The sequence below is a fragment of the Priapulus caudatus genome, unplaced genomic scaffold, assembly GCF_000485595.1.
Source record: "Priapulus caudatus unplaced genomic scaffold, Priapulus_caudatus-5.0.1 Scaffold345, whole genome shotgun sequence".
Classification (NCBI taxonomy): domain Eukaryota; kingdom Metazoa; phylum Priapulida; class Priapulimorpha; order Priapulimorphida; family Priapulidae; genus Priapulus; species Priapulus caudatus.
In genome coordinates, this window is record NW_014577406.1 from 204,456 (window position 1) to 214,477 (window position 10,022).

The window sequence follows — 10,022 nt, forward strand, 5'->3', positions numbered from 1 at the left end:
CATACATTACCAATACAAAAACGCTATAGGGCCTATTTACATCCTTCATTGGGGTCCTGATCCCCCTCTGCATGGCTCTTTGAGACCTTGGGTTTGGTTTTGGTTTAGGGCGCAAAAACATGCGGATGTCGCATGAACAATGGGTTAACTACAAATATTAAATGAATAATGAAAAACGAAAAATGAAAAAAAGCCTCCTCACTTTTCAAAATATCTCGGACGGTAAACTCATCGCATACCTCAATTCTCATACGTACGGTACGGTACGGTACACAGAGCTTTAGTTCTAGTACTATAGCCGCGTACATGGACTGCGGCAGTCAATGTACGCGGGCTATAGTACTACTACTAGAGCTAAAGTATTCACGGATGACAGTTAGAGCTCTGTTAGCTCTAGTACTATAGCCCGCGTACATTGACTGCCGCAGTCCATGTACGCGGCTATAGTACTAGAACTAAAGCTCTGTGACTGTGTACCGTACCGTACGTATGAGAATTGAGGTATGAGTTTACCGCCCGAGATATTTTGAAAAGTGAGGAGGCTTTTTTTCATTTTTCGTTTTTCATTATTCATTTAGTATTTGTAGTTAACCCATTGTTCACGTTTTTCGGGATCGGGCTGTAAGTCGATGTACTCAGGATACGTCAGCATGCTTTTGCGCCCTAAACCAAAACCAAACCCAAGGTCTCAAAGAGCCAGAGGCAGAGGGGGATCAGGACCCCAATGAAGGATGTAAATAGGCCCTATAGCGTTTTTGTATTGGTAAAGCCTAGGACACACTGCGCGATTTTCTACGCTGGCCGCTTGCGATCGATAAATTCGGTGCCGGGTCCGCGCGGTGTGTCCCGTCTCACGGCAGCGTATTTCGCTCGCGATCCAATACGCCCGGCTAATTGCTCGCATTCAACATGTTGAATATTTCCGCCCGGTTTTTCATCGCTTGCATACAAATACACCAGCGCGCCCAACAATGAACAATCGCGTTCGAACGCGATTGTTGTTAGCAGCCAATCAAGTGTAGCAACGAAAGCTAGGAAACCCGTTGGAGTGCTTGGACACCGGACAGTGTGTGCAGCTGTATGCGCAACTCGTACGGCGTTCTAAAGTCGTGAGCGAAAATATACGCTGCCGGGCAGCGTACAGAATCGCTAGTGTGTCCTAGGCTTAATGTATGTTTTAATCGCTCTGAATGGACAACTTGAGTTTGATGCAAAACTTGAAATACTTTTGAAATAATTAAATAATTTCGGCGGTGGCTCTGACGGCATGCGGGAGGTGGACGGTAAACTCACACCTCAATTCTCATGGCCTAACCGGTAACGTGGGACGGTTCAAGGATACTCTATCATGTTGTTCATGTTCATGTTGTTGTGTACAGCACACACACTGTGACACAGCACTTTGTTAGTGTTGATGACAATAACATTCTCACCACTCTTGAAAATAATGAACCCTCTCTGTAAATTAAACCAAGCTTAATGTAATTTACGACTTACACGGGGCGTGTTGACTGGTGGTGTATACGGTGTTTGTTGACATACCTGGTACGTAAAATTAAAAATACATGACTACACCATAGTTGCAGGTTTCCTGTGATGATACAGACAGCGGTGTCACTAGGGTTGGTGTCACATGGTGCGGTAACTCATGGTGTCACCCTCATGGACCTCCCGTACCAGACCATAGGGTACAGAATCCTTAGTAATAGTTTTTGTACTAATGTTACTTGTAAATTGTAATTCCCGTATATCACTGAATGTAATGGCAATATTTTTTAGTAGTGATATAAACAACTAGCAAAATTAAAATCGACCCTCTGATGGTGTCACCCATTGCGTTTCGCACCCCCCCCCCCTTGTGACGCCAATGCATACAGAACCTATATTGCGACATAATAGTACACTATATTATATATAGTAATACTATTTGGTGTTGCTATTCTGCTGGCAGTGGAAAAGGAAATATTGTTGATTCTATCTCACCACCCACCACATGACCTAGCAGCAATTAATTAGTTTTATTTAATAAGATGCTATTGTTATAATTAGCAGGTTTAACCATTTTAATGTTAGAGAGCTTTAGAAACGTGATGTAAGAACATCCAGAGAGACATGATACAAGATTGCGTGGCACAGCTTTGCTGTTGATCCTGAGCGCTGCGCGCGGATGAGACGCGCAGTTTCGCGGGATATGCGCACGCGACCGCGGTGATGTTCAAGTATGAAGCGCTGTCCGCAGTGGAGACGTGCACCAAATTCGAGGCCTGGTGCACGTCTCCACAGCGGTCAGCGGATGGTCTGTAGTTTTAGAAGATAACAATGAAGACTTTGTTTTAAATAAGAACTATCGGCGGCTAAATAAGAGCAATATACAGACCTTTGAATTTCTTGACTAGTCAGTCAAAGGGCTTGTTGGGGGTCTATTATGCAGAGCTTCCAATTGAAATGGCCCATGAAATGTCATGTGGAATTGTGTTTTTCGGAACCCCAAAGAAAATGTCTCCCTCTTACATGCACCCCTTCCCTGATCAATCACGCATTCAGGCGTCAACAATAACAGAGATGAAATTGTGTTGAGTTTGTGGCTCTTGACGCACGTGCATTGACGTACAAGACTGTTGAAAGCACAGGCACTTGGAACGTCTCAATAAAAATAAATATTCACACAAGTTTTCACAATGATCGATCGTCTGTGTGCAAAATAGGTGAACGTATGTGAAACATATACGGTTAGTACTTACTGTGACATATCCGTGACTAACTGACACCACTAAATTGGTAAAATGTTCCATGCACCTTAAGAAATGCTGAGAAATTACGAGGTTATCATCGCAGAACTCCCGAACACCATACGTCACAAAGCTATATGTAAACAAACATGAGTGTTGCGAGGTACCTGCCTGCGATATCCATTTCAAGTCCCGCTAAGCCAAGCATAAAGCGCGCGGGCAAGACATCACACACACAGAGCTCTACGTTCATTGGCTGAAACAATCAAGTAGCGCGGTTAGGGATTTTCGGAATTATTTAATTTTAAGAAAAACTTCAATTTTTAATGAATGACGCACTCGTTCACTTCCGACAGCGAGTGAAAATGCCGAAAATTTTCCACTTCGATGCGAAATGCATCGGCCGGGCATTTCATTATTTACGAAAATTAAACAGGCTGGCGAAAGACAGTAGGTACAGTGAGTAACTGGTCACGTCGGTGACGCCTCATTCATGTCCATCAACGAAGAAGGCGGGGCTTATTCTGATTACGGAGATGCGAAAATTCAACAGAAGGACGTAGCGCAGTGCGCTAAACAGCGTGTTATTTTCGTATTTGTGGCAAACTCTATCGTAGGAAACTGTTCTAACATAGCAGAATGCCCTAGTTCCTGAGATCGGCGATTTGGTGGTCCAATGGGTCGTAGTGGTGCGGTGTAGGCTGTGATTGGAAGACACAAAGTGTCAATTCTCGGCATATACAATTATTTATATACTATTATACACTATATTATCTATACTATTACTATACAGTATATACCATATAGCATCAAATATTTTATATTGTATACTGTGAGAATGTGTTGAGTAGTATTAGCATATATATACTCAACATAGACTCATTGTATACTCTTTACAGGATATACAATATTGGATGGGAAATATAGCCCATAGGCATAGTATATAATATCTCTATCTATGCCGGTTCAAGAATGAATATATATAATAGCCTTTCACCCCACTTCAGAAATAGGATTTTTGTGGTGGATCAAATGCATGACATAGGTAGAGCTAGCCTAGTACTACTGGCACTGCCTGGAGGGCTAGTATGTTACTAGTGGCACAGACCTATTTAATTAATGCTTTGGGCTGCTATGGTGGCACACTGATCAGTGTCCCTGGTAACACACTACCCGCCTGAAAACCTTTGGCAATGGCTTGATTGTACAGGTATGCTTCTCAACCTATGTGTAAGGACCATTGCTCTAGAGCTTATAGGCATCAATCTACTACCTACTAGCAAGTATTTAATGACATGCTAATCAATTCATAATTATAGTTTTGTTTTTCTTTATGCTGATTACTAATGACCGCATGTATTTATCAGGCCAGCGCTGTGCAATTTAGGCTCGTCGTTAGAGATGTGAAATCCCTTCAGATATTGCAGTTGTTCACGTGTGCTGATACTATTCAGTACATAGGGGTAAGTGAGACTAAAAGTGTTACAAAATATGTCAGTATAATTCTGTACTCTGAATATGTTGATTGGAAGCAACAGTGGGATATATTGGTTATTATTTTCATACATGTGCAGGGGTTTTGTTAAAATCCACTGCACAGCAATTTCAGCCACATACCTTTTTACACTTGGGGTTTGTGGATAAGCCAATGCACATATATATGCTCTTGCGTGATTTTTTGGTGCAATATTTACTGTTAGATAATAAACCAGTGCTTCTCATTTGTTGTACAGTGGGCACCAGACTCGTGTTTTCTTGTAGCTGGAATGTTTAAGCGAGGCATAGTGCAGGTAAGTAGTATTTATGTTATAATAATGATAATTTGTCTCTATTTTTATTTAACTACCATCTAATGTAAAATATGCTTGTAGAACCTTAGGATATTATCTCGAGCATAATTTGAATTGAATTTGTTCTTTGACATGCTTTCATGCTATTGGTACGTAGGTGTGGTCAATCGATAATCCAGAATGGACGTGCAAGATAGATGAGGGTTCTGCAGGATTGACAGAGGTTCAGTGGAGTCCTGATAGCAGACATCTTCTTACCACTGCCGATTTTCATGTAAGCATTTTAATAAGTGTCATAGCGCTCCCTGGACTGGACGATCTTCCTATATAAAAAAGAATCATGCAGAGCAGTTACATTACTGAAGTGCGCACATGTTATTTTGCACTCCGGTGTTTGGTATTGCTTGAAGACATGGTAAATTCTGTTCACTAGTCACCTAGCTTACTTGTCATCTCCATTGCTAATGTATAATGTTGCTGTAAATTTTTTTCAGTTGAGGATAACAGTGTGGTCTCTCGTTAACAAATCGGTGTCGTACATGAAATACCCAAAGAAGTCGAAGCCTGGGTTGTGTTTCACGCATGATGGCAAGTACATGGCATTAGCAGAACGACGTGACTGCAAGGACGTAATCTCAATATTCGTCTGTAGTAGCTGGGAGCTAGTGAAGGTGATTGCGAATATAATTTTTTTGCGTAGCCATGTAATTCAGAAAGTGAAATGCAACCTGGGATGACGGAACCATCTGTAAATTAAAAATTTTAATAAGGTGCACGTCTTTTACGTGACGGCACGGCACTAACATATTGGTTAAATGTGCTAGTACAGGAACAGTTTGTCAGATGAATGAGCTTAATATTAGGGTCTTATATTAGCATTCCATGACTTAACAGGTAAGGTTTCAAAATGTCACGGACAGAATTCAATTTCTATCATGCTGCTGAACCCATGGAAAGTTGGGTAATAACATCAGAGGCTCAGCCCTCATTTTTATAATTTTACATTATTGAAACAGATTTGTGATGAAATTTATGTAATTATCGGTTGCAGATTTTTCAAAAAAGACATAGCCATGGTATATATCTAAATCCTTACTATTTTTCTCTGCAGCATTTTGATGTGGCCACTGTTGACCTTGCTGGTATATCCTGGTCACCAGATGGCAGAGTGCTTTGTGTTTGGGAGAGCCTTTTAGAGGTAGAGGCTGTAGGAACAACTTTGAGTGTTCTGACTGAATTTGTGCCTTTGTTTTCCACATCAATGACATTATACACCTTACGTTATCTAGAATGCAATTTTAAGTGCTACTTTCTAATAGGAAATGCTGTCGTTATCATATTGATGTCATCGTAACCCAGTAGCTTCATCCTGTAGGTAAAATAATGAACATATATATGCTGAATATCATATATACTCACTTACATACAAATGGTTAAAGCATTATAATAAAAAATGTATATTAATAATATCTAAAGTAATAGTTAATCATAATAATATATAATGACAATATAATGCTTTAATAATAATAATAATCTGTTATGTTTGCTTTGCAGAATAAGGTGTTGATGTACTCTGTGGACGGGCGGTGCCTGTCTGAGTACAGCCCGTATCGAGATGCACTAGGAATTAAGACACTGTCGTGGTCCCCATCAAGCCAGTTTCTCGCCATAGGAAGCTACGATGAGAAGGTACTGTGCCTCTTTGATGTTTTCCTGACCGTTTAAGATGTTAAGATGTAATGAGCATTAGGTTACAGGTCCCCTACTAATTTTGAATCGAGGATAGCCATAGCAAGAATGGAGAAGTATAAAAATATGCACCTATAGGTGGCACCACCGTCCCACACGAGAGTGTATAAATCCTAGGACACGCTGCGCGATTTTCTACGCTGGCCGCTTGCGATCGATAAATACGGTGCCGGGTCCGCGCGGTGTGTCCGGTCTCACGGCAGCGTATTTCGCTCGCGATCCCATACGCCTGGCGCATCGCTCGTATTTAACATGTTGAATATTTCCGCCCGGTTTTTCGACCCGGCCCCGTATTTATCGATCGGCGGATCGCAAGCGGCCAGCGTAGAAAATCGCACAGTGTGTCCTAGGTGTAAGCGGATGCTTTGTGATATGAGCTATTGCCGGTAATATCAAGAGTCCATAATAGAGAGATATCTCTATTATGGACTCTTGGTAATATGTATTGAATTTGCAATTTATTTTTCTGTCTCATTGTAGTCGAGAGATTTAAGATGGCTGTAATTTGTCATGTACATATTCCAGCTCAGAATACTGAATCATATCACGTGGAAGCCAGTTGCTGAGCATTGTCATCCAGGCGGCATAGAATCTCTCAATGTGGTAAGCACATAGTGTAGTAACTGGGCACTTAGTTATAAAGGTAAGGGTGTTGGGTTGCCTCAAACTCTGGCCAGGTACTGAAGTGAAGTGAATAGTATACCAAGGGTTGTCACCCATTTCCTTGCCAATAGGCTTTCACCACAATGTTTGCATGAACACGAATTTGTGTTCAGTGGTGTAAAAGCATGTGTGAATGCTACTATCTGTGTATGTAGGTTGTATATAAGGAAGTGGAGAAAAAACCTCAGCTTAAGCGGCATCAGTTGACTCTCCGTGATGTTTCTCTGAGAGCACAGAGCAAATGTAAGTATAACGAACGACTCGTATTACAACAACTGCTATTTTGTTTGTTCATTTAGGTATTTGTTAATGTGTGCATTACAAATTAGATATAAATGAATAAAACGTGCAGCTAGACAACTAACTAGAGTGAATAAAAATTATTACAGGGACAATCATTTACATTGTGGTTTATGTACATTTACACTGAGCGATTTGACAGTGTGGGTAGTTTTAACACTAACACTAATATCTGCGAGTATTTATGTCAAAATATGTGAAATTTATGTTCAAGAAGGTGAAAAATGGCTACATCACATGCCCGTGTTTTTCACGTGCAGTTGGAATTCAAATGATTCAGAGAATATACCGAAATGGCTTCCACGTATAAAATATACTACCTGTAACAACGCTGGTATTAATGTTATATGTTTACAGATGAGGTAATAGAAGAGAGACCAGTCAATGTCAAAACAGTAAAGCCAGTACCAGACAGTGTTAATCCAAGACTAGGTGTGGGACTACTTTCTTGGAGTGCTGACAATAAATATCTAGTCACGAGAAATGGTATGCTCTATAACATTTTGCCCATGTTATATAAGTTACATACAACTTTTTGGGTCAGTAATACTCATAAGATTCTGGCAACATGGATAGATATAACTGGAATCAGATAATCTGATAGCTTCTGTTCCCCTCATATTGCAGATAATATGCCGTGTACATTGTGGATCTGGGACTTAATGAAACTGAAATTAATGGTTGCATTAATTCATGCTCATCCTGTTCGTGGTAAGTATGGAAACAATTCAAAAAAACACCACAGTAGTACCACATAGTTAATCTATCTATCTTGATAAACAATCAAAAAGTAAAAATTGTTAGAATGCACGTAGTGTGCATAGTAGTGCACAAAAGTGCAGGTAGAAAGGCTGGTACTTTCTATATGATGCCATAATTATGTCTACTGTATTAGCCTACAAAGCTGTGGATAAAATAGTATTATATACTCGTTATTTCCACGAATTACTAGTTTTGACTAAACATCTGCATATTTAGGAGCGGAGTGGGAGCCGACACAATCAAGGTTGGCTGTGTGTACAGGCACGAACAAGCTGTACTTGTGGCAGCCAGCTGGTTGCGTGTCTGTGGAGGTACCATCAGACGCTGCATTCCAGGTGACCAGTCTGTCGTGGAGTCCGACTGGAGGAGCCATAACGCTGATAGGGAAGGATCAGTTCTGTGTGGCTTACCTGACGGATGAGGACGAGGAGGAAGATACGTGAGCGATGTCATATTTCGAAAAGAAAGGGAGTTGGTATGCTTCCTAGAGCAGTGGCTATAGTAGGCGTAGTGTTCATTGACATGACTGTCAGTTTATCATCTGAGATTAGGTTGCAGAGTATGATCCAATAGATGTAGCCTACACTCTGTTGACCAGATGTGCCAAAATGTAATTCTGCATTTAAGCTACCTGTATAGCTGTCTTTACTTCAGCGGTTGGTGATAATAAAGCAGCAGTAGTGAGTTTTATAAAATTTAAATTATTACACATTTTTCTGTAACATGGATTTAAAGGTTCTATGATTAAAACAAGACACCTTGGCGAATTAGTGCCTTATCTCATTAATTCGTCGTCGCAATGTGAAAGGGTTCCATAATATCATAAATCTGTTTGTATTCAGTGTTCACAATTGAATAGTAATATCACACCAGCTTATTTTTGATTAAATAGTATAATCACGTATTTTGAGTGCTTTTTGTTACATGCATCGAATATCTCAAACCATATCGTGTTGCTAAGCTTATGAACGTAGGTCATAAACCCTTAAAGTGCCTTGACTTGACAAAGTAGGTTGGTTACATGTGATAAAGGTCGTTCCAGTTAACATGAGATGTATGATGCTAGAAATATCTGAGGGTATGGACTATCTGTCCATTCATCAAGTTGGAATCACTTGGTGTAATATCATACTGTGTTTCGTTTGATATAATCAGTGATTATTTTATATATGCTAACTAGTAACTTAATTAAAACGTATGAATATTTTTTGTCTTTATTTTGTTGTGGAAGTGTATGTGGGGGGGGGGGGCTACTATTGTCACGCAATACCTTCTTGCGAACTATATTCATTCCTAATCAATTATCATTATTAGGAGATATCACTAACTTACAGTGTATGTGAGTGAGTCGGTTGTAATAATTATTTAAATCTACATGTATTATTAAAATATTTTCCCCCTACAATGCTCCCGCTGTCATTTGTATACCAAAATAAATGGTGTTATTTTAGCACATATTACTCCGTATTTGGTGTTTGATGATAAATAATTAAATGAACATTATTTCATAGCAACGCGCTTATATGGAACGCTAGGCTATAAACAGCCAATTCACTGCCGCGCACAGCTGTGAGCGAAAATTAAGACAACCCCATCGGCATGAGACTGCTTCAGTTGTGTGTATGTGTATGCTGTGTGGGTGGTGTGTGTGTGTGTGTGTGTGTGTGTGTGTGTGTGTGTGCGTGTGTGTGATGTGTCTGTGTGGTGTGGTGTGTCGTGTGTGTGTGTGTGTTATGTGTGTGTTGTGTGTGTGTGCTGTGTGTGTGTGTGTGTAGTGTGTGTGTTGTCGTGTGTCTGCTGTGTTCTGTGTGTCTGTGTGTCTTGTGTGTCTGTTGTGTCTGTGTGTGTGTGTGTCGGTGGTGTGTGTGTGTGTGTCTGTGTGTTGTGTGGTGTCGTCTGTCGTGTCTGTGGTGTCTGTGTGTCGTTGGTGTGTCTGTGTCGTCTTGTTGTGTGTGTGTGTGTGTGTGTGTGTGCGCCTGTATGTGTGTGTGTGTTGTGTGTGTGTGTGTATGTATGCTATGTATGCTAT

General features: G+C 40.5%; 1 protein-coding gene across 2 annotated transcripts in view; it reads left to right on the forward strand.

Moving 5' to 3' along the window:
* The window catches only part of LOC106809332 (WD repeat-containing protein WRAP73-like), a 10,737-nt gene extending 1,277 nt beyond the window's left edge, over positions 1 to 9,460 (forward strand). The window contains exons 2-12 of one of the 2 annotated variants that reach the window (XM_014812381.1): positions 4,097 to 4,192; positions 4,463 to 4,519; positions 4,677 to 4,793; positions 5,014 to 5,190; positions 5,631 to 5,717; positions 6,074 to 6,208; positions 6,794 to 6,871; positions 7,087 to 7,174; positions 7,589 to 7,717; positions 7,859 to 7,942; positions 8,210 to 9,460. In XM_014812381.1, the coding sequence (XP_014667867.1) occupies positions 4,097 to 4,192; positions 4,463 to 4,519; positions 4,677 to 4,793; positions 5,014 to 5,190; positions 5,631 to 5,717; positions 6,074 to 6,208; positions 6,794 to 6,871; positions 7,087 to 7,174; positions 7,589 to 7,717; positions 7,859 to 7,942; positions 8,210 to 8,436 (1,275 nt within the window). In that variant the 3' untranslated portion in view covers positions 8,437 to 9,460. The remainder of the gene's footprint in view (positions 1 to 4,096; positions 4,193 to 4,462; positions 4,520 to 4,676; positions 4,794 to 5,013; positions 5,191 to 5,630; positions 5,718 to 6,073; positions 6,209 to 6,793; positions 6,872 to 7,086; positions 7,175 to 7,588; positions 7,718 to 7,858; positions 7,943 to 8,209) is intronic. The other variant, XM_014812382.1, reaches the window with a different exon arrangement.
* Positions 9,461 to 10,022: the final 562 nt, after the last annotated feature.